This window comes from Terrapene carolina, unplaced genomic scaffold (genome assembly GCF_002925995.2).
Source record: "Terrapene carolina triunguis isolate 2854851 unplaced genomic scaffold, T_m_triunguis-2.0 Scaffold789, whole genome shotgun sequence".
NCBI lineage: Eukaryota > Metazoa > Chordata > Testudines > Emydidae > Terrapene > Terrapene triunguis.
In genome coordinates this window covers 7,254,078-7,279,791 of record NW_020665140.1, presented here as the reverse complement: position 1 = coordinate 7,279,791, position 25,714 = coordinate 7,254,078, and the positions used below count along the sequence as shown (strand labels likewise).

The following is a 25,714-nucleotide window of genomic DNA, read 5'->3' as shown; positions in this document are numbered from 1 at the left end:
AAAAAAACAGCACCATCTCAGTGGGGGAGAAGAGATAGACCTCCACATCTTGACATCTAAAACTTGGTGTCAAAATAACCCATTGCTATGGTTTGGCACTTATTTTCATGAGACTGAATTAGAGATGTGTAAAAGTTCGGTGTTAGAATGGTGGATATAATGTAATAGTTAGACAACAATTAAAGATTCAAACTTACATAAGAAATAGGAAATTCACAGAAAAAAGCTGCAATGCCATCCTAAAGTCGGCCTTCTTTTTTATGCTTTTCATTCACAGATTCCAAAGCCAGAAGGGACTATAGTGATCAGCTCGTCTGACCTCCTGTATAATACAAGTCATAAAACATCCCTAAAATAATTACTATAACAGTGTCCCATTAGCCATACCCTGGTTGGTTCTTTACTAAAAGTTCTATTTTGCCTCCTGTATTCACATTGAATACCACCTTACTACATTCAGAGTCCCATTGATTTTATTGGGACAACTTTGTTAATAAAGTACTACTTGCCATGACTCAAGCGGTATTGTAAACCTGCCCTATGTCGATATAACTTAGGTCACTCAGGGGTGTGAAAAAGCCACCCCTCTGAGCAACGCAAGTTACAGCAACCTAACCACTGACCACACAGGCACTATGTCAGCAGGAGACCCTCTCCCGCTGACATAGCTTCTGCCTCTCACAGAGGTGGAGTAATTATTCCTATAGAAGAGCGCTCTCCCATTGGCATAGTGTCTTCACCAGACGTGCTACAGTGGCGCAGCTGCATCAATGCAACTGCGCCAGTGTGGCGCTCCTAGTGTAGACTAGCCCTAAGGATGACATCATTGGTCCCTAATAGAAAATGAACCCCCGTAGAGTAATATGGCTTGTCTGCACTGGAACGTTATACCAGTATAACCTTAGGGCTTGTCTACACTTACCGGAGGGTCCGGCGGCAGGCAGTCGGTTTTCTGGGATCGACTTATCGCGTCTAGTGAAGACGCGATAAAATCGATCCCTGATCGCTCTGCCGTCGACTCCGGAAATCCACCGCGGCATGAGGCGGCAGCGGAGTCGACGGCAGCACGGCAGCGGTCGACTTTCCCCCGTCCTCACAGCCAGGTAAGTCGACCTAAAATACGCAACTTCAGCTACGGTATTCACGTAGCTGAAGTTGCGTATCTTAGGTCGGACCCCCGCTGTAGTGTAGACCTAGCCTAAGATGTGAATTTAAACGGAAATAGTTACACTGGTATAATGCCCTGTGTGGACATTCTTATTCCAGAATAAGAGTGGCTTTTTCAGTTTAGTTTATGTCTCTCTGGAAGGAATTTAAGTAAAACCGAAAAAAGCCACTCTTATTCTGGAATAAAATTGTCCACATCGGTTTAACTAACCTAGTATAATTATACTGGATAACTAGTAAAACTTTCCCATGTAGACAAGCCCTTAATCTACTTTATTACATTTTGAGTGGATGAATAAGTCTGTAGGCGAAACTGGTATTCGGTACTCTCCACTTAATTTGGAACTTGCTTGTTCAGAAAATCTTCATGGGGACACTGAACTTAGTGATCCATTGTTCTTCTGCCTACTTATTCTAGTGCACCAATCGCTGTGTTATTTTAGTCATAGGCAGCTAATAAATACCATAGATGGATTGGGAGATAATAGTAACCACTGCTTCACAGGGATGCCATCAGGTGATTAGTGATGTTTAAATCTTTTCTGTGTGTCACTTTCAAGCTGATTCTAACTGTTCATTAACAATGCCTGTCAGTTCTCCTTCAGCTGTGAAACAAGCAGAAACGTGTACAAACTATATGGCTGGTTCTTGTTCCTAGTTAAAATGGAAGGAGCAAGGTGCACATAATGGGCTGCCGTACCAAGGTTGTCTTTTAGCCGGGGTCTACATCCCTATCCTAGTGCAGACAGCGCCACTTCCCAACTCCATGGACCAGTCTAGGAAGATAGAGTGATTTAATGAATGATTTAAATAAAAAAATTCCAATCCAATTTTTTATTTATTTTTTTTGGTCAAAAATTATCAGTTTTCAACCAACCCTGCTGTCTAGGACCATTGCAGTCTCTGTAGCTTCATGGACAGCAGCATTACAATAGTGTCTACACCTAACCATTAAGAGGGATTCCTAGGGATAGAGGGACACCCATTCTCTCTACGAAGATTGTACTCTATGTTGTGGAAAGTTACATAGTACATGATTATTACTGCATCAACAGGTTACTTGTTCTGTAGTGCATATTATTCTGGCCTGTAATTATTTCATGCAGCATTAGAATAGTGATGTTTGTTTTTGTAGAAGCTATTTAATGAGATGATATAATTGGCTCATCTGCCTGTTTAAAAAGGGTTACCATTACTAACCAGTCTTCCCAGTTCTGTTAGTCACTTTCATTTATTGGATTTGCATTAGTCACAGGCACTCTGTTCCTTCTCAGCAATTAAAAAAAAAGTTGCATATGAAAAACACACCTAGGGAGACATGCCTCTTCGTAGCTGACTCCACCTCTATGGAGTCAATCACCACCAAAATAAGGGAGTTGCCCAAGATTCTTATGCTGAAGATTAAACTCGAGATGGCTACAAATCATACTGTTATTTACATTTACAAGGATTAAGTTTACTTTGTAGTCATAATTATGTAGCGTTCTGAATAGCGTTGGAGTGCTAGATGTGAAATGTCATCTCTGCTGAGCATCGTTGATACTCAATGTGTGAAAGAACATTGTGCAGTCTCCTAAAAGACATGACTCACATGAGAACGGTACACAGCTTGGAGTGGATTTGCTAGTCTTGCTCCACATGAAGCATCAAATAAACAAGTTTATCTTGTTCTGGTGAGAGTGTATGGAAGAGAAAAGGGAAGGAGTGTATTGCTGGGAGCAGTACTTGCCAGCCTTCCATTGTGGGATAAGTTCTGTGCCACAGGCTGACCTCGCTCTCCCATCAACCAGAAGAGAAAGCACATGCTTCTAGAGCAACATGAAGAAAGAGTGTCTTGCAAATGCAAGCCTCAACTCCAAGCATGGCACATTCTGCTCTCTAAAACTCCAGATGTTGGAAATGGAGGTTGAAATGAAGGCTTGCAAGAAAATGCCTGAAGCTTGCAGTGAATGTCTTTCAAAGAGTATCACTGCATGGCTCAGCTGAGTATACCAGCAGTGTGTATATACCCTGGATGTGCACTTTGCCTGTCTTCATCCCATCAAAAAAAAAATGGTAGAAGCCCCCTGTTCTACATTCCAACAGAAGCTTAGATTACCCACGCTCAGTCCTGTTCCATTGAGCTCTCACTCAGAAGAAGAGGTGATTGATTTCAGAAAAACCTTCCTCATATCCCTCAAAGATTATCCAAGGAAGATGGATATACCTTGTTCATAGTGTTTGTTAAACTCCACATCTGCCTACAAGGGAGGAAATGAGAAAAACAAACTTTGCTGGACAAATGTACAAGGAAAGGCTTTCTTTTTACTCCCACACTTTAAAAACTGATTGAATTAGCAATGATCATTGCAGTGGTCACCAGTAAGGGAACAGTATGCATTAAAATAAATAATAATAATATCCTACTTACATAGGTAGTTAATAAGAGCAAAAGGTACCAGAGAAGATTGTTGGTTGGTCATCAAAACTCTGAATTACTGAAATCCATGGGAGTTGTTAACAGAGAGGAAAAGCTGCAATATCATCTTGGAGCTTACAACTCTTAAGGGTTATGACAGACAGAGGGAGAGAAACTTTTTTTTTTCTCCCATCCCCGGATAGAGTGAAAGAACTGGATTTTGCACAAGTTCTTCCTCTTCATCCCTAAAGAGGGTAAAGGAAAAGTTGAGCCACCTGTTATGCATTTTCTGGAAAAAATGGGCTAATTATTAAAAATGCGAATGTGTTTGGACTTAGCACATGTATTTACCATGATTGTATGCATGAACTGGGTATTTGAACAACAAAATTCCTGATTTGTTTGTGCAATCAGTGTATGTAAATTAAGCATGTAATCTCTTGTGCACACATCTAGGCATGCTGGTATCTCAAAATCAGCCTTCAAAGTATAATGTGCCACATCCATAGTAACTTTTTTCAGGGTTCCTCACTTTGGCATACTGTCAGAAACTACATTAAGAGGGGGACAAACTCAAACATACTGACACATTCCATTCCTTGAGATGATGTTGAGGGGGAGGGGGAGTTTGTCAATACAAACAAAGAAGATGCAAATCAACATTCTGCAATTATAGGCCATGAAATTAGCTCCAAAATATTAGGCCCCCACAATATTAGTGGGGGGAATTTCAAAGGTGCTGAGCACCTGCAGTTAGTGCTTAATTTGTAATGAAAGAGGTGCCGGGGCTCAAGCAATTAGCTGCTGTCGCTCAAGCAATTTTTTTACATTTATAACTGGCACGGGAAGCCGAGAGGTGCCAGGGCTATGAACTGCCAAGAGCAGAGGTGCCAGGGCTCAGTCCTGGCAAGCCCTGGCACAAATTAAGCACAGCCTGCAGCTCTCATTGCCTTCAATGGGATTTGAAGGTGATCAGCTCATCTGAAAATAGGGCCACATGTGTATTTAGGTACCTAAATATAAATGTAGGAACCTAATTTTAGGCACCCAATGTTTGACCCCTCTGTTATAATAAGCTTTCCCTAGATGTGTTGCTTCTTGCGGGTCTTTTATTTAAAAAGAGAAAGAAGAGGGGAGAGGTCTATGAAGTTAACCTGTGGCTAAGGGAAGAACAGCTTTGCTGTGGATAGTTGCGTCAACAAATTTTTGTTGGTACACATGTAGTTTGTTCTCTTATTCTAAGTGTAATATGCAGAATATGGTACAGAAGAAGATAGGTTTGCAATTTGGACTTTTATATAAATGAATTGAGGGTTTTTTTGTTTTGTCAATATCTGGGTAATTTAGGACAGACCTAAAACACACAGAGGATCTCTTTACTATTACTTTTTTCTTTTTTTAATTACATCAAATGGAAAAACTATATTTAAATCCAGAGTAGTTCTGTTGCTGAGATTAAATGATAATCCAGAAACTCTAACATCATTCCCAAATACTAGATTTACACAACTTTTAGCACATCTGTGCCACTGCGCAGCCCACCATTGGAACATCTGTTGCACACATTTCTTGGCAGTGCAAGCTGATGAGATTACAAACAAATATGAAGTAGCTCCAGGCATTTAAGTGAACTGAAGCTATTGAAATAGATCTTTCACTTGTATTTAGTCAGGTAGGTTCTAGCATTTGTTCTAAACTTTTTCAATACAGAAAAATGCTGATGCTGGAAGATGAGACAAAAGCCCAGCAATAATATATTAAGGTCAAAATTCAAAACAGGAGGTCATATAATACATGGACTCATATAATACATGGACTAAGTAGTTGTTTCACTTTCTGAAGTGACAGTTCAATTCCACTTTTAAATTTTTAGTCTCTAATATATATATTTGAGAACTACTTGACAAAACTGTCTATCGTTGGCTTCAACAGTGAGATTTATGAAAGTAGCTCCAGTAACTCAAGTGAAAGGCTCCAGATCCCGCTTCCATTGATTCCTTATATACATGTCAGTAAAAATAAATGTAGCTTGCACAATTACATAGAAGTGTATTATGTGAAGAGCTGTCCAGTTTTATAATCTAACCTCAAATTACCGAGGAGCCATTAGCTAAATTCTCTGTGATCTTCTTTGTAGTATTGCGCATGCTGTCAGCACATACTTTTTTATGGTATGGCATATGTAGCCAACATTTTGAGAACACCTACCTTCAGTCTTTGCAGGCAGAAGATATCCCTTCTTTTTCCATCTATTTTATCTCATTTTATTGTAAATTCAGATCTCAACATTTGAGACAAAATTACCTGTTAAGGTCAAATTCAGACTGGAAGCAGGTGCAGGTCTGGCTTTCACCCATTTATGCAAGTCTAAATTTGCCTCTAAATCTCTAATTACCTAGTCATAACAGAGTGAAGTAGGATAACACTGAAGCATCTTTCTCCTTCTTCTCAGATTTTCAAACTTATCCTCATCTCTAAATTTCCTTGACTTTCTTTTAATGGATTTCTTTTAGTCCTTAATTTTTGTGACTTTACAGTTGTAAATTATTTACAATATGCTGATTTGACCTAGTGACTTCAAAGCCTGGTTCCTGAAAACACTTCAGATTAATAAATACATCAAATGAAAATTGAATGTTAAACATAGTTAGTGACTTAGAGAGAAAAATAAATTATTTCAGTGACCTAATGCGACCATTAGTTTGTTCTTTCAAATAGCAGTACAGTGTAGGAGTACTGTATAGTACATTGGCAACAGTGTCTGTGTCAGGCACTCTTCTTCTGTTATAAGTGACAATTACATATATTTGAATATAGCATCTTTTTATTCTAAAGGATTCCAAAGTGTAAACAATGTATAGATACAGATACATATAAAAATGTCACCCACCATTTAAATACCTATGCCGCTTCTTCAAATAGTGTCCCAATGGGTGGTCCACTTCATGTTTGCATGCACCTCAGTTAGTAGTGTCTGTTTGGCCCGCGCATGCGCCCTACAGCTCCTTGTGCCAGACACCAAGGCTATATAGGGGTGCTCAGGCAAACCGCCTTCAGTTCCTTCTCAGCTGCCTCAGCCTGAGACGGAGCCTTAGCAAGTCTGCCTTGAGCGTGCCTCGGCTTTTATAAGTCTCTTAGAATACTTAGTGTAGTTAGTTTTAGTGTTGTTATAGTTAGAGCTAAGTAGGGAGAGGATCATTTTCTCCCCTCTTTCACTATCGGTAGGCCATGCCTGACTCTCCAGGCTTCAAACACTGTCTCTCCTGCTGAGAGGCCATACCAGTGAGTGACGGCTGCTCTAAGTGCGTCTGTTGCTTGGAGGAGTCTCACATCTCCCAGAAGTGCAACTTCTGTTTAGCCATCAAGTCCAGGGTGAGAAAGACCAGGGAGATTAAGCGCTGGATGTTTATTATGGAGCACTCCCTGGTACCGGCATCTGAGCCAAGTTAGGAGACTCCTCCTATACATCTGTCTCCAGAGAGATCCAGCACCCTTGCTATCTCAGCACAACCTTCCCTTAACACCAGGGAGACTTTGGAAGTGTCAGGGAAAGTTTCCAAAAGAAGAGGAACATAGACTCTCACCTTAAGGGGCCATCTCTGAAAAATATCAGGTGTCTGACAAGATCCACAGTCTCCATAGCCTCAACTTCTCGGCTTGGTGCCGTTGAGTGAAGGACTCCTCCTCTAATATCAGCGGGACTGTGAAGTCCCACAGCTCCAAGGAAAAAAGACACAGCTCCGATAAAACCTCAGTACTGTGTTCAAGCAAGGAGGGCAGGAATAGACATCCAGGACGGGCACCTTCATGTTCGGCCCAGCTGTTGGTACCTACGCATTCAGAACCGAGTGTGCAGTGGCGCCAGACACCATTGGCATCAACTTCAGTACACCCACCAACATTGGCCTCAGTGACCATGGCCTTGGATACTATGTTGGTACCAATCCCTTACTCGGTACCTCAAGAATTAAGATATACAAGGGACCTCTGGACAACAGATGAGCCAGAGTCCCCTCTCCTCATGGGTACCGAATGTGTCTCAATACAGAGACCTTGATCTCTGGATTACTGCCCTCCTGTACCGCAGGACTCTCCACCATTTTCTGTGGGGTCCCCCCTGCATTGGATGAGATAAAAGAAAATGAGGAAGACTGTCAGTCAGTCTCCTCTATTTATGTTCAGGGTTCTCTGACCTACACCTCCAAGAACCCTTTGCCTGACAGTTACAGGAGGATCGTTCTTACTACCAAGGGTGGTATAACTAACACTTCCATAAGGGCTTCCCTATGGCCGCATTGGGACCCCAGGAACTGGTATCTTCTCATAGGGAGGCCAGAATTGTTCAGCCCTACCCTCCTTCCCTCCCCACCCTCCCTCCCACACACAGGTGGAGACGTTTGAAGGGTGCCCTAGCCTCCTATTCCTCAAACATCTACCATTACCCAGCCTCCTTTCCCTCTGCTTTGGACTGTTCCTCAAGGGAAGTTTGGGTGGAGAAGTAACTGAGGGTGTTCGCCCACATACCCCATATAGTCTCGGTGTCCGGCACAAGGAGGCATAGGACGCGTGCGCAGGCCGAACAGATGCAGCTAACTGAAAATCTCTGATCGAGGACTCGAGAGGCACCCGCGTACATGCAATGGAGCATCTTGAAGATCCACAGTTACTGCACCAGCTGAGTAATCTCTTCTTCTGCATAGGCCTGAACAGCTCTTTAACAGTGTATATAGGTCAGGAAGCGAAGAATACCAAATGCATGGGGAAATGAGAGATGGACTGTAGCTATTCAAAAAGGCATTTGGCCAGGCTATAGGATTAATATCCTGAGGTTGCAAAGCCTGCCCAGGATACTATGGTGATGATGGGACCAGATCATATCTACATAGTTAGCAATCTGACCACTAATGGTCAGGACTTCTGGTTTTCATCTTATGTGGGAAAAGATACCTCTGGTGGTGCAATACACTCTAAAATTATATTGGATGATTGGTTCAGTGTTGTCTCGGAGTGATACGTGCCACCCATTGAATAGCCATAGCTACTTCCTGCAGCAGCGTATGTTTGGCTAGGCCTAAAGCTGGATAACTAACAAAATCAACACATGAGCTACGTAAGAATACATATAAGCAAGAAAATGTAGACCATCTCTTCTCTCCTACAAAATGTCAGGGCATATAAGCTGGCAATGATAACCTGAGCCAGAAACTTTTTTAAGTTTTTTGTTTTGTTTTTGGGGGTTCTTGGTTGGTTGCTTTTTAAAAAAAAACAAACCAGCTGCACTTCAGAAATAACCTGCTTTATAGGCACATATGTTACATTCCTAGAAGAACAAGGTACTGACCCCATGAAGTTAGAATTAGTAATTAAATGGCTCTCTCTTAGCAAGACGTGATGGAAGCTTTGGAGATGGGGTTCTTGTGTGCAACAGAGGCCAGAATCAAAGTCTTTCCAAATGAAAAATGAAGCTATTATGATCTCTAATTTGCTATATAAGAGACCTGCATGCTGCTGCAACAGAGGAGAGAAACAGAGACAGACTTTCCATCTGTATCTGTAGCAGAATTATTATATGGGTTTTTCAGGTATCTAAAAGGGTGTCATAAGGAGGAGGGAGAAAACTTGTTCACCTTAGCCTCTAAGGATAGAACAAGAAGCAATGGGCTTAAACTGCAGCAAGGGAGGTCTAGGTTGGACATTAGGAAAAAGTTCCTAACTGTCAGGGTGGTTAAACACTGGAATAAATTGCCTAGGGAGGTTGTGGAATCTCCATCTCTGGAGATATTTAAGAGTAGGTTAGATAAATGTCTATCAGGGATGGTCTAGACAGTATTTGGTCCTGCCACGCGGGCAGGGGACTGGACTCGATGACCTCTCGAGGTCCCTTCCAGTCCTTGAATCTATGTTTCACTAAAATGACACAATTGCTTAAGATGAAAACATTTGGCATCCATGCTCAGCTGCAGAAAATTAGCAAGTAAATGTCTCAGATGCTTTTCAGGTCATAGGAATGAATGGAGCTTAGACTAATAAAAAGAATACATTTGGGTTACATTCAATTATTGTCAGAATCATATAGTATGCTGATTGATTAAACAACTGTGGACCACATTATGGTGATATTCTTTTGTGACTATGAAAGCACTGTTAAATTCTTTGCAAAGTCTTTAACTCTCCTAGCTATGAAGCAACAAAGCTGTATTATTTTCAGGGATACAATCTATACATCAACACTTTCCCCATGCTTACTAAGCAGACACTGAATACAGCAGACATAAATTCAGAACTGATCTTTCTCTAAGCAGCATACACTGTGTTGTGATTAGGGTAGGAAAAATCTGAAAACTGTGATGTTGGGAGTGGAGGGGATTGTTCTCTGATAAATTGCTGGTGTTACTTTTTCCAATCAGAAAGTGTTAATGGGTTTACTAATGTAAATCAACTGAAGATATTAATCATTCTGGTCAGTTGTTTAAGCAAAGCAAACTCCTGCCCATAGTAGATGTTCAGATAGTTTAATGCTAGAATGTTGCAGTTAATTGTTGGATAGTACATGAATCTAATGTGTTTTTCCCCCCCTAAAACTGTTCCTTTTTTTCTCTGCTTCATTCTAATCATGATGCTTTAATTACAAGTTTCACTCGTGATTAAAATTCTGTAGGGGGTTTCCCCCCTCACTCCCCACCTATGTTTTATTAACAGTAGCATGGTAGAGAGTTTGTGATTTAGGCTTTAAAAATATACATTTCCACTTAAATGCTACACATAAGGAAAAAATGACTCTGTGTGTGTATGTGCGCACATGCCTTCTTAAACCAGTTATGTCTTCTTTCCCAGGTAATATGCACGTGTCGCTGGCTGAAGCCCTGGAGGTTCGGGGAGGGCCGCTGCAGGAAGAGGAAATATGGGCTGTATTGAATCAAAGTGCGGAAAGCCTTCAAGAGTTATTCAGAAAAGGTAACCTATTGTGCCTCTAGAGTGGTAGCACATATGCTACTGGAGAAATGTTGAGAGCAGGTTAAATATCTTTACTATAGTGGAGTAAAAGCTTGAAGAAATGACAGTGTGTCAGGTGCTAATCTGGAGCATCTGGAATGCTGTATATGATGAGTTCTTTAGGCACTAAACCACCCTGGGCAAACCTAAGGGCATTCTCTCTTCCTTCTCCCTGCAGCCATCCTCCTTTCCCCCTTGCAAATTTTTTACAAATGTAAATTAGGCTCAAAAGTCAGACTTAAGCTGGTCTCTGAAAGAGTACTTGTACCAATGTGGAGAAGTTGTATTTACATGTGCTATTTTTTGTACATAAATGTGCACATACAGCGATATGTGTAATTTTACTGTGAGAAAATTGGACCCTACTTTGAAAATTACTTATTTTTGCAACTGTTACAAATCTGCCCATGGTAGGACACCCTCTTTTAGTTTACATGGGGCAGGCACACACATGAGTCCAATTACTCCACCCCAACCCCAGTGGATACTGTAGGGCATCTTTTTAGCAGGCTGGTGCTCACTTTCTGGCAGGGCCTCTTGACTGTCTCGTCCCCTTTCTGTGTCTCTGGTGATGCCACCAAACAGCTCTGTAGTCAGCCAAAGGGGTTAAACAAAACAAAAGTAAAGAAAAACCTTCCTCCAAGATATGGGCGTCTCTTACTTCAGAGCAGTGACTGAGGCTTAGGAGCCACCAGTGGCTCTTTAATGTGTCTCCTGCTGCTCTTTGCAGCACATGATATTAAAACACTGTGTGATTTAATCATTAACCTATCTAAGTTATTTACCGATCAGGATGCCTTTACTATGTTATTAACCAATTGTAGAATACTTGGTCCGTCATTTTCCTGTGAGAATTACATATAAATGAAACAATGAATTCACACTACTGTGGTTCTTTTGGGTAATGTTGATCGCTAATTTGGCTCCTGAACCATTGAGGTGTGAGTATCACTGCTTCAGAGAGATTGTCAATGTCTTGGGAGTATCAATGTGCACTTCAGAGTTCACTAGGCTCCAGTGCAACGCCGCAGTTCTTTTTCACCTTTGACTCGGGGTCTGCACCCTCCTTCTGGGAGTGAAGGGGCTCTGTAAGCTGTCAGTCCTCTCTCCAGGGCTGGAGAAGCTCAACAGCCTGTTCCCTTCCCAAGGTTTCCCCCCATCTGAGTAGAGTTCCTTCTTTTTAACTGTTCCTCCAATCCTGGCATGATTTGCAGGTGCAGTGGGGCCCAACCCAAAACAGCTCCAAAACACCGTCTGTTCTTGGGAAGGGTTTATTTACACAGTCACAGCTACTTAATAAATGCCCACTAAAATTTTAGTTTTTTCAAGCATATAATTCCAAACTGTCACTTCATATTTTTTAACAGAAGTGTAAAATAAAACATAGGAATTGCCATATAGTATCAGACTTGTGTTTTGTCTAGGCTGCTGTCTCGAACGGTGGCCAGCACTGGTTGCTTAGATCATCTCACATTAGGCAGATGTTGGATTTTCCTGATCTCTAATATTTAGAGATTGGTTTAAGCCCTGAAGCATGAGGTTTAATTTTCCTTCCAAAATTATTGTCAGTTAGGATAACTAGGGATATTATTGATATCCATGTAAATGTCCAATCTTTTTTAATCTTGCTAAATTCTTGGCCTCAATGATTTTCTGTGGTAATGAGTTCCACAGTCTAATTATGCATCGTGTCAAACGTATTTCCATTTATCGGTTAGAATCTGCCATCTTTCAATTTAAATGAATGTGTCCTCATTCTTGTGTTACAAGGCATGGAGGGCAGAACTTCCTGTTGTACCTTCTTTATGCCATTCATTATTTTATATACTTTTTATAACGCTTTCTTCCTGAGGCAAACTAGTGAATGCTGTTTTCAGAAAGTGACTTGGACAAAAACAAACTGTGCCCAGTCTGATGACTAGTCCTGCTGGTTTCAATGGGGCTATTCATGTGAGTAAAGTTTTGTAGGATAAGGCCTTGTTGTAGCATTTTTTGGAAGGTTCAGATGAATCAGAAAGTTCAGAGTTCAAAACGTGGGTCATCTATACTGGACAATAATTTTGTTTTAAAGGGTTACAAAGAAAGTTATGAAAAAATGTTTTCAATTCACAAATGGGACAGCTTTTCAAATATATTTAAAGAACTGGAATAAATCTTTCAAACCCATTAGGCTTTTAATCTTGCAGTAACAAAAGGCTTGTTAGCCAATTATTTTGAAGTATGTAATAGGCAATAATCAGCAGGAATTACTATGTAGTGACTCTAGGATTATTTTAGAACAAGCTTGATTTTCGTTAAAGAGCTCCTATTAATTCCTACCACACAATTATTTTCAGAGGTAAAAATTGCCTGTGGAAAATATTATTTCAATTGAGTACATCTGCTGTAATTGAGAGGAGATTTTCTGTTTGTTGTCCTAAAGTAGGGTTTTCCTTTCTAACTTCTTAATTTTTTTTAAAGGCCACCACCAGCAACAACCCAGACTTATAATAAAAAGCACAGTCAAAGCCGATTAATCAATGCTTAATTTATGTGTATATCTGTACTTGAAAGATTTAATTAGGAATGTAGCCTGTAAAACAGTGATACTCAGACTTCAGTGGTTCAGGAGCCAAATTAGCGATCACCATTACCCAAAAGAGCCACAGTAGTTTGAATTCATTGTTTCATTTACTATAGTACTATTCATATTTAAACAGTATGATGAAGAAAATATTTTCTTTTTAATATGTATTATTCTCACAGCAAATAAGTTAATAACTTAGTGCAAGTTGATAACTTAATTGGTTAATAGCATAGTAAAAGCATCCTGATTGGTTAATAACTTAGGGCATGTCTACACTTACCTCTGGAGTGATCGATCCAGTGGAGGTCGATTTATCGCGTCTAATGAAGACGTGATAAATCGACTGCTGAGCGCTCTCCCATCGACTCCGGTACGCCACCGGAGTGAGAAGCACTGGCGGAGTCAACGGGGGAGCGTCAGCAGTCGACCTACCGCAGTGAAGACACCGCGGTAAGTAGATCTAAGTACATCAACTTCAGCTGCTGAAGTTGCGTAACTTAGATCGATCCCCCCAGTGTAGACCAGGCCTCAGATTGGTTAATAATTAAATCACACAGTGTTTTAATATCATGTGCGGCAAAGAGCTGCAGGAGACACATTAAGCAGCCACTTGTGGCTTGAGAGCATCAATCTGCGTATCCCGGCTGTAGAACATACTGCTAGTTACTGTGAAGGATTTTACTAGCCCAGGTCCAATTTGAGTTTGTTGATTGAGGCTATATATATATATATATATATATATATATATATTATCTTGATAACATAAAGGTTTAAGCAAAAACTACTCTCAACCTTCTGCCCTCACACACTAGCTGTTTTTGAGGGTTGTACATCTGTTATATTTTTCGGAGCCCCAGTTCTTCTCTTTGTGCTCCCCACAACCTCTGTACATGAGTGATCTTGAAATGCAATCTTCCAGCTCAGACCCCTTATGGAGTCCCATTGAATTTGAAGTTACTGTTATGTAACACACTGTGTTATCTGACATACTGCTGTTATTTCCTATTCTAAATATATACTATATATTCCTTTTTTAATTATTACTGGAAATGCAGGGAGGTAGCTATTGCTAGCATTTGACTCTTCTATGGCAAATGCTCTGTGTGTGTGTGTATGTGCGTGTGTGTGTGTGTGGTCTTGAGGATTTTTGGTGGGCGAAGATTACAGGAAGTTGTTATCATTCAGAAATACTTAGATTTAAATGTTCTTTTTCCATACACTGGTGATTATTAAGCTGACAAATCTATTTATAAAAAGCCTTATTTATAGCACCACGAGAGACACCTGTCTTACACTTGAGATTGACCATCAGTTGGTTAAAAACAAGTTAATATAAAGGAATGGGAACCAGCAGTAACCCCATAAAGCATAACAAAAACCGAATAGACTACTGTACAGATAAAATGCACCCACCCCCACTAAATGCAACCTCTCAAACAGTATTTCCCACCCCAAAAGCTCCTTTAAAGAGATTAGCTGTGCAATGTGCCCTGAATGTCGGCAGATTTGGGCTAGCTAGGGGCTGGAGGGAGCACGTTCTGAAGGAAAGGGACTCTCACAGAGAATGACCTGCAAGCATTCCCCTGCTCTTATACCAAGAGAATTCCAACTTAAGCATCTCCACAGACCCCAGCTGTGGTAATCAAACCATTTAAATCTCTGGAGGTCAAAATCAACACCTGAAGTTTGACCTGAAACAAACCATTTCATGTAATTTCAGCTCACGTTTTAAAATTAAAAAAAAAAAAAAAAAACTAGATTCACAAACTGGCCAGAGGAGGAGCTGGTGGTGCTGCTGCCCCCATCACCACCTTCCTTATAAGCTGTAGCCCAGTGGTTTGGCCACCCACCTGGGATGTAGGAGGCCCAGATTCAATTCCCCCCTATGCCTGATATGGAAAGGGCATGTGAAATTTGTGCCATATTCGCACACCGTTTTGTGGTGACCAAAACTGCATTTTTCTGCAAATAAAAGATTTGTCCAAAAATTGTCACCCAGCTATAATGATCATGCAATGACATTCAACCTCGGAGCCTGGTTAGTCTCACTTTAGGGTTGTCAGTATTAGAGACACACTGTCATAGGTCGACCCTGCCTGGAGCGCCTTTCTGCAGCATGACATATGAACCTGCCTCAGTTTCCCTCTTTTAGAGTCCCCAGAAATAGTCCGAATAGTCTTTCTGAGTACAAAGAGTGCTTGTGGGATTAATTTATTACAAAAGAAATCCCTGTGCACATAAACCATAATAAATCAAGTCTCCAAACCATAGTCTAGACAGTACATCCAGTAAAGCCACAGCATCCCTCTCCATGCCCTACCTATCTCCTATGGCCCTGTAGTCTCTCACCATGCTGCACTCCCAGCCTCAGTCCTTTCTGGCCCTCTACTTCAGCACTAGAGCTCCAAGGGCCAGCAGCCATCTCCCTCTACTTCTCTCAGCCTTCAGCTCTCTCTCGCCTTCTTTGGCCAGGCCCTTTTCAGCCTCCTGGCACTGGCTTTGCATCAGGAAGGTCAGCCAACTAACCCCGCCACCGGATCCCTAGCTCTCAGTCCTTTTCAGTCTTCTGGCACTGGCTTTGGCTCATGAAAGACAGTAGGTCAGCCTCTCTGCTGGCTTCTGGATAATTCCTCCCTCTTTCCTGGGAGTGTCTTCAGAGAGCTTTCCTTAGAGACCTCGTTCTGTCTCCTCTTTCCAAGTCTCTCTCCCAGCAAGGAAGAGAAATCCAGTGATTCTTCCTGATAGCCCCAGCTGCTGCCCTGCTTTCTTAATTGGCTTAATCTGGCACAGGGGAGCTAGACGTTCTTCATTTACGGGGGCCAGCCATCCTGAAACACTCTCCTTAAGAGTAACATCTTTCACTTATTTACCCTCAGATCACAAAACATCACCTCTGTTTTACCTGGATTGAACCGGAAGCATGCCCCAATCTCATGCATGCTTGACTGTATTGTCTGGGTCAGAAGAGAGACAAAAATCTCACAGCTGAGTCTCACTGGAATACTGAAGATACCACAAGCCATGCTGCCTCTCACTCTTCTAATGGCTTCGGCGTATATACGTTGAACAAGGGAGAGGACAGAATAGAATGCAGCAGAGTTCCAAATGAGAATGTCATCGGGGTAGAAGCACTTGCCCAAACCCAACCTTTTGGGATTTCCATTAGTTCCCTCCAACGTTCTCAGGCACACGAGCAATACCTCATAATCAACAGTGGCAAAGGCAGCCAGTTATCGGCAAACGTTGAATAATCACTATCGTAACATGGCTAATTTCAGAAATTATTTTTTCCATGTAATGGAAGAAGATTGGCCAAAACAAACTACTATTATGGATTTGATAACTTCTTTACTTCCAAAACTCTTGACTGTTTTGAATGTAGCTTTCTGCATTTTTTATGTTTTGAGCCCAGAACCTTACCCCCACTCAAGTTTTTAATTAAAAACAAAGATGAAATTACTTCTTATATTGTTTACCATAGATGGATTAATTACAGTGTGTATAATTTGATAGCCAGTGGATATACATGCACATTATTATGCCTAATCTTATTTACAATTCTAGCAGATGACAGAATCATTAAATCCTAGAACTCTAGGGCTGGAAGCGACCTCGAGAGTTCAACTAGTTCATTACCCCATCTCCCCACACTGGGTCAGGATTAAGTACACCTAGACCCTCCCTGGTAGGTGTATATCTAACCTGTTCTTAAAACCTTCCGTGATGGGGCTCCACAACCTCCCTAGGTAACCTGTTCCAGTGCTTAACTATCTTTGTAGTTAGAAAGCTTTTGCTAATACTTAACCTAAATCCATTGCCACAAATTAAGCCTATTACTTCTTTTCCTACTCTCACTTGATATGGAGAACAATTGATCACCATCCCCTTTATAACAACCTTGTACATTATTTGAAGACTATTACTATATCTTTAAATACTATGTCTTCTCATATGTAGACTAAATGTGCCCAATTCTTTCAACCTTTCCTCATAAGTCCTGTTTTCTAAACCTCTTGCTGCTCTCCTATGGCGGTCTCCATTTTCCAATTAAAGGCACTTTATAAATTGTTTCCATAGCTAATAAGTAATGAAAAAATGGTTTGGAGTGTCCTATCACTGAAAGACACATTTTTAAAAATCAGCTCTGGACATTGAATTGGCTGCATGTTGTATGATAAGTTATTAAGTGGAGGAGAAGATCAGGCAATCTGGTATTGCTAGTTAGAGTAGTGATAATATGTAGATTAATCTGTAGATAGATTTGAAAAAGCTGATCCTAGACCTCCTCCTACTTAATTACCAGCAACAACAATTTTGTTGTTTAGAGGGTGTCTCAGCTGTTTCAGACACGCTGGGTCTTGCACTCTGTACTCCATGAGGTCAGAAGTAACAAGTCTTTCAGGTGCAATATCTTTGGTGTGTGTCTGTAGAAATGAAAAGAGCATGTCATGTTTTTTGTTGCCAAGAAAAAATAAAGCAGGATTCACCTGCTTCAACTAGATAACTTGTGAATAATCACCAAAAGTTAAAGATAGAAAGGACCTAATATTATCACCTGGTCCAATCCCATATCAAGGTTTGTGTGGTGGGGACAGAAAAACATGTGAACCAGGTGCAAAAAACGAGGAGCTGAAACAGACAACCAATAGGACCAGGCAAAGTCGAATGAGTTAAAAATAATACAGAGTGGAGTGGGGCGAGACCAGGCCAGCTTGCAAATTGTGGCTGTATGGAAGAAAGAGCATGTACGTGCATGCATTGCAATATTACAAAACATTGATGGTGTGGAAGTATTAATTATGTTTTTCTAGGACCTGAAACTCCTAGCTGAAGTCCTAGTCATAGTATTAAAACTACTAGCAAATCCCTAATAAAAAAATTTCCTTCCTTGTCTCTCCACTACTCTGAGAAGGGAGTTAACTGCAACAGATCACAGTGTACACTCCCCCCTTGTGCTGTTGTAACTATGTTGCTGGTGTGTTGGGGGTACGGAGACAGGGATCTCCCTGCCTCTCTCCTCTCCCACCCACCTGAACAAGGAGAGGATGTAGTAGTTCTGCAGAGCCTGTTACTGTGTATGCACAGGAAATGGTGGTGGTATGGTGCACCATCTACTCCCTTCTGCTGGATTGCAGAATGGGGCATAATCTGGCCCTATCTAAAGACTTGTTGGGCACCTGCCTGACCTCCCACAACCTGGCCTTGGCATACCCTTAAAAAACTGTGACATCCATAGAACAGGACATTGAGAAAGATGAGTATTGTGAAACTGTTACATGGAGAGACTTTTCTCTATTTTTACTATTTGCTAATGGTCACACAGAAGAAGGTGGGGACGGGTGAAACAAAATGAAGTTGTATCTGATAAAATTTATAGTCATAAAGGGGACACTTTATGAAGGGATTGAAGTGTGTGTGTGTGTGCATGCTCCTTACATTTGTATTGCTTACTGTTCACCTGAATAATCTCCCTGGTTTTATTGCCTTTAAAACCAGTTCTGTCTCGCTTTTTTTTTAAACTGGACCACACTGTTTATCTGTCTTCTGGCAGTGCTTAATAAACTCTGCTCTCACAAGTGTTTTGTTACCAAGCTGCATAGTTCTGGAATTAGCTCAGAAGGCTGACAACTATAGCTTAGTAAAGACTAGTGGACACATAATTGATCAGAAGCCATACCAAAAATTCCAGTGGTTTTGAAAGGAGGATTTGGAGATGGTTTTTGTAAAGATTATTCCTGTATTTTGGTTAGAAGGAAGGGACCTCTCAGAGGATGTTTCCCTTATTGCTGTTAAGAGTTCTTCTGGAGGAGCAAAACAAGAACAACTTCAGAGCAGGCATGAAGAAGCTTAATAATTAGTGAAAGATTCTTTCGTCCTCTCCCTGACCTCGGGAGAAGATCCTATGCCTCTAGGACAGTGATTCTCAAACTTTTGTACTGGTGACCCCTTTCACATAGCAAGCCTCTGAGTGTGACCACCCCTTATAAATTAAAAACTCTTTTTAATATACTTAACACCATTATAAATGTTGGAGGCAAAGTGGGGTTTGGGGTGGAGGCTGACAGCTTGCGACCCCCCCCATGTAATAACCTCATGACCCCCTGAGGGGTCCCGACCCCCAGTTTGAGAACCCCTGCTCTAGGAAAAGGTCATTCGCTTTCTTTGTACCTGGCTTAATGGCTATGTTGTTTTAAATTACTTTTGTTGATATTCTACTTTAGACACTTCCATTCAGTTACCTTCCCTATGTTTCTGGGAATAAACGTCCAGCCTGAAATGAAAAAGAAAAGGAAGAAAAGAAAAAGGTCAAAGGACATATTTTTATTCCTATGTCTAAATTGGTCGAACTACATTAATTTGTAGATTGAAGTGGAGCCTGTCAGTGCTTTAGGAGCAGATTCTGGTCCCAGAGTATAACCGGGGCAGCAAGGGTGTGTGCTGAAGAACTCTTTAGGGGTTGGCAGGACAAGGAATCCACTTGGTAGTCTGTACTGTGGCCTCGGGGATACTATAACCCCCAGGTCCATGTATCCTCCATATATAGTAAGTGAGTGTGCAGTGGAGAGGAGAGCTGGTATAATCAGGATCCACTTGGCCCACACACTTCATAACGCCCTCTTTGTGCTTGGGGCACAAGTTGCACCAATGGATCATAGCTCCATGGCCATATCCCTGGTCACATCCCCCTACATGGGATCTTGGGCATCCTGTCTGCAGTCTCTCTTTTGCTGAGCAGAACAGTATTGGTTCTGCTGGAGTGAGTGTCCTGCGGAGCAGACAGCAGGATTTACCCACTGATAATAAGCATTGCATTTGTATTGCTCCTGAATTCCCCTTTTATTTCAAGTAGTGAGTATAGGGAATATATCATTATTCCATTAATATAAATGTGGGGTTCAGAATTATTTTTGCCTTAATTCAAAGTATAGTTATTTGGAATATCAGAGCTTGGATTCCCACAGTAATAGCTGAATACTATATATGTTCAAATGACAAACTTGAAACCTTTATTTTTGTAATGTAGCACATATATGTGAACCTTAAGCTGTATATATATTCGTAAGCACCCATACTCTGTCTTCATGCCATAGTAGATGGTAAAAAGAGAATGTTTATTTGTCTTTTCCCCAAAGAGAGAACCCCACCATGTTAACCAAATCATAAACACACAGAAGAAAGTTCTGAGGTATTTTGTCAAGTGTTTGAATAAAAAGGGTTACTCTAAATAAGAACAGACTACAAATTCCTCCATTATACCTAGTACTAGCACAGCTACAAAAACTGCTTCTACTTCTCCATGGTCTCCCAGCGATGGCACATCACACACATTTTCATGTTATCAGGAACTGCTAGTGGAATAATATTTTAAGTGAGAAATACCCATGGAAGTCATATTTCCTAATTCATGTAAGTATATTTTTTTGGAATACTTGCACAGAATACTTCTGATGAAGGAATCTGCCATACTTTACATGTTAAATCCCAGGTGCCAAAGGTTTGTAAATATATTTAATGATCCTGGGATGAGCATTTTTTGCTATATGTTTTCAACCAATTTTTTTCAGTCTTTAAAACTTTTTTTTTTACATTATAACAATAAAAAAATTGTTTGTTTATCCACAATTAGTAGGCATCTAGTTCACAATGCAGACTATTTTCTTTGAGCCAGCTGGAGAAAAGTGTTTTTACAAGCATGTCTTCTAATTCAGAAATATGAGCAGAGTGTCTGTGCAAGCTTTTCTTCAAAAGGATTTTTAATATATGGGTTCAGTTACATGACAGGCAGTAATTACTTTGAAGAAGGCCTTGAGGTTTATTGAGTAAATGATCTGGGTTTTTTAAAGTCCTGTAAATGCATATTTAAAGGATAGCTTTTACAATACCAAGTAACAATCTGTTTCTAAAGCAGTTGTACAAAACTGCTGTATCACCTTCCATGTTTTTTTAAAAAGAAAAGTTTTAGTGCTGCTGTCCAACACACGTTATTTGTGCTATCTATCGTTTTAATTGAAGCTTGAAAAATCTACTCACCCAGGGCACCTACTTAGCTTTCATGAGTGAGTCCTATTAGCTTCTGCAGAATTTAAGACTTGATTTAAAACAAAAATTCCAGTTCTTCTGTTTGTGAAAATGGTCTTCCAGATATGAATGGAGTATAAACCGATGTGGTCGTGGCTCTCAAAATCTCCAGAGAGTATCAGAGCCTTTACTGGTGCTCTTCGCTTCGCTCTTCGGAGTGAAATTAAAGACTCCAGTTTTGCTCCTGGTATTCAGAAACCTATGGGAATCGTGGTCCATTGGATAGAAGACTAGCCTAAGAGTCAAAAGACCTGGGTTTATTCCAAGCATAGTCACTGACCAGCTCTGTTAAATTAAGTGATTCATCCCACATTTCTGTACATTAGTTTCCTGGCTGTAGAATGGGAATAGTGATGTTTGTTAAAGGTGTTGAGATCTGTGGATGAAAAGCAATCTATTAAGAGCTAATTGTTTCTTTATTATAATTACCATAACGGATTTAGTGCAGGACTCAGATGAATGTTTCTTGGCACATGCAGTGCCCTAATGACATGACTCCTGCCATAGAGCGGGGACCCCGAATCAATTTCCAGCTTAGCTAGACATACCCATGCTAGCTCCGATTGAGCTAATTCAAAGAGGAAGTCAGGGATGTTTGTCCTGCCTTTCTCAGCACGAAAGTGTTAGTGTAACAGGAACACCAGCAGCAGGAATTGAGCTGCCTATGTGTTTTCTTCCAGCCGTAAACAAGTGTTTTTTCCTTTAATTATTTTGTCCCTGCTATTGTTTCCCTGGGGATATTTCCTCTTTGTTCTAGCTCACCAATAAGCAGACAGTGAGGCCAGGTAAACTCAGGGGAAGAAAGATGGCCAGTGACAACAGTGAGTAGGGTGACTTGCAGCAAGGAACATCAGAGGGGGGAAAAACACACTTCTGACTTTCTCCCAGAGCTACTTCCTGAGACGGGGTCCTTCCTATGTTGGAGGAGCCATTGCCTTTGGGGGTTGTCTGGGGGTGTACCAAGAAATGCTCTTCCCACTAGCATAGTAGCTGTTAAATCATTTTATTAGCTCATGAAATTGCCAAGAACTGGATCAATTTCAAGCTGCTCCAGGGGCTGGTTGGGAAACCTAAGAGAGGCAGCAGAGGAAGGCCCTGGATGTATTCACTGTGAAAGAGAACTTTAAAAACACAACGTGGAACTTGGAAGAGGGGTAGAATCGTACCCCACGCTTGGAGCACCCAGAAGGTTCTGCAGTGCAAGGATGACAAAGTATGTGCACCTTCCAGCAGCCAGAGGGTTTGAAGGGTTGGGTGGGGGCTTTCAATTTGATCAGGCATCTTTTACCCTGAGTAGGGTCAATAGACAATACTCTGGTAAGACCTCAAGCACCATTCACTTCTTACCAGCTGAGAAAGAAGACATGGGGACTTGGCTTTTCACATGAATATTGCCCCTGTACAGTTGCACCTTTCATCTTAGTTAAGTCCCCTGGCTCTTAGGAATCAGCTATAATTTTTCAAGTTCTATGTAGAGGGATGGGTGGGTGTGGACAGAGAGTTGTGGGGAGAGACTGATGTGATAAGAAATAGGGTATTGAGAAAGTGAGAGACATTGGGCGTCCAGACAGAAAACATACAAGAAGAGGTAGAGAAAGGGTTATAAGGCAATAGAGGGAGAGTGAAAGAAAAGAGGAAATGGCTGCTGAAGGTCATGATATACACCGTGATCTATTAAAGGAAAGAAAAGATACACAAAGTGAAGAGAAGACAGGAAGAAAAAGAAGACAAAACAAAAGCAAAAGAGATATGTCTACACTGGATCTGGAGGTGTTACTTACAGCTTGGATAAGATACATTCGCACTAGCTCCGATTGTCCTAGCGTGCTAAAAATAGAAGTGTGGCTGTAGTGGCGTGAGCAGCAGGAGGGATTAGCTGCCCTGAATTCGTACTTACGGGTTCAGATGGGGTTGTGATCTGCCTAGCCTGGTCTTCCACTTGCACCACCATGGCTACACTTCTGTTTTTAGCACATTAGCTCAATCGGAGCTAGCATGGGTATGTCTAGCTAAGCTGGAAATTATACCTGCAGCTCCAGCATAGACATACCCCTACTAAATACCTTTTAAAAATTTATTAAACAGATGACCAACTATCCGTATTACAATGAAATATAGGAAATAGTAAACAGTGACTAACTGTTTATTCTGTAAAATTGAGGAGTATGGCCCTGTGTGTGGTAGGAAAGATTTTTTTTTTTTTGTCCTGGAATAATAAACTGAGTCTTTGGGGTAGTAGATGTCCAATAAATGTTTCAAGCCCTCGTAAAAATAGGACTTTCTCTGACTCCAGGCCTAATTCATTGCTTTTATTGGAGTTACAATGAAGATGAATTTTGATCTCTATTTTCAGCTCATGGGGTGTGTTTGTGTTAAAATCCTTGTGGTACAGAAAGGTAATTTATAGATGGAGTCTAGCCATAACTCTAAGCTTTCTTACTTGTTTGAGCCAGACCCTTAACATCGCTTTAAAATATTTGTTTTTTGCGGTTTCACTATGAATAAAAAAAAAATTTCTTCCAAATCCAGTAATTAACTGCAGTGTGTGTGTTGGAAGAGTGACAGCAATAAACTTTATTTCTAAAGTTGCCTTAATTTATTATATAGCATAACATACCTTTTTCATATTTCAAGATAATGAAGAGAGTTCTTCCATCTCTGTGTTTGTTGATTTAGATCCTGAGCCTCCAGCCATTGCAGTAAATTAGAGTTTTCTAGTTGGCTTAAGAAGGGAGCGTGATAAGACTCTTAATACAGTAAAAATTAAACTAAGAAAGATCTGACCAAATAGATTTTTTAAGATTTACTTTTCAGTTGATTGGAGTGACTTTTGGTTATTTTGGTCAAATGTGGTGTCTCCTCAACTTCTTGCTGGTGGTTTTTTTGTTTGGTTGGTTTTTTTCGGGGAGAGTGGAGGGTATTTTGTTTTTGGTTTTTGGTAGCTCTCCTGTTTTATCTTCCAAAGTTTATGACTGCAATTCTGCATAATGAGAGAGCTTTCTGAATACTGGAATGGGAATGTGGGTTTTAAATAGGCTATGTGAATAGAAGGCAATATAAAAGTAAAATGTTTCTTACTCTGAGTTTGTGGAGACTTGGAGGCCTGATCTTGCGGAGTCCTCTGCTACTCTAATGAAAATAATAATAAATCAATTGATTACTCATTGGTGCTAGACAGAGAGTTTCCCAATGTGAAGTGTGTTTACAACCAGGAATCACTAGTATAGAAAGGTATCTTATGTGGGGAGGGAATTGATTTCAGTGGAAGTCCATTGCAGTCAAAGGCTACAGAAATGGGCCCAATACATGAAGTCTGTAGGTTTGGAATTCTCTTCCCACCCATATATACATCACTATTTATGCCGCTTAATAAATGGAAATTCAGTTGATAATTTGTTTCACAGCTTGATAAAATGCATGTATTCCATCCTTTCAAACAGTTAAATACACATTAGAGATACTTTTCAGACTATGTTATAGAAGAGCGGCCTTAATTTCATTTGACACAAATTGAGGTGATATCAGTGTGTTTAATTCATTTTCTTTTAAACTCTTGCACAAGTTATTCAGATATTTCTCATACAAATTTTGTTTTTCTTCAGTCTTGCTTATACCAATCTACAGTCGATGGATTAGTCAGTCCCATTACACTAATGGCAGGCAAAAACAATGAAGTTACAGCATTTCAGACCCTTGAGTAGAATTTCTTTACCCCAAGATTGGGAAAGCACAAAGCAACAGGCATAACTACTTAGCACTTCAATACCGGTCTCTTTCTCCCTATATTGTTCAGTCCCACCCACCTACAGGAAACCACATTTCCTTGGGACTTTCAGTGCCATCTTAAACATGAAAGAGGGCCAATAAGTTTCTCATATCTCAAGCCAAGAAGCATCAACTGATTACTAATGTATAGAACCACAATTTTTGCTCTCCTGATATATGCCCTACAATGAAAGTGGTTCACTCAGACTTACTGGAGCTTTTACACTGAAACCTTCTGTGAGTCTAATTCCAAAAGCACAGGGGATAAATGTTGTCATCTCTCCACAAAGTCAACAAATTAAAATCTGAAGTGAAGAACAGAAAAGGTATTTTTTTGAAAAAAGCTCTTGTTGGCTTCTTGCCACATCCTGGAGAGCCACTATACTAGGCATGTTTCTTTGTCCTTCTCTACTGCTTTCCAGACAAAGCAAAGAGGAGTTTTCTTCAGTACTAAAATAGGTGTTGCCTTGAGGTGAAAATATTCTCAACACAAAAAGCAAAACAGGGGGAAGACCTCAAAGCTGAGTGACTGACTAATTGGCACGTTAGTGGCAAGACAGTCTCAACTGGCAGTAAGGTTAGTTTGATTCATTGCTTTTCAAAACTCTAGTGATTGCTAACTTGCACTGTAAAAATTATAAACAAAAGAAATAGTATTTTTCAATTCACTTCATAAAAGTACTGTAGTGCAGTCTCTTTATTGTAAAAGTAGCAGCCGTGTTAGTCTGTATCCGCAAAAAGAACAG

The 25,714-nt window shown here is 40.6% G+C and overlaps 1 protein-coding gene across 8 annotated transcripts in view; it reads left to right on the top strand.

Annotated features, from left to right (window-relative positions):
- PTPN13 (protein tyrosine phosphatase non-receptor type 13) overlaps positions 1–25,714 on the top strand; it is a 190,446-nt gene that overhangs the window by 33,766 nt on the left and 130,966 nt on the right. For all 8 annotated transcript variants that reach the window (XM_026660490.2, XM_026660493.2, XM_026660494.2 and 5 more), the window contains exon 2: positions 10,400–10,519. In XM_026660490.2, the coding sequence (XP_026516275.1) occupies positions 10,405–10,519 (115 nt within the window). In that variant the 5' untranslated portion in view covers positions 10,400–10,404. The remainder of the gene's footprint in view (positions 1–10,399; positions 10,520–25,714) is intronic.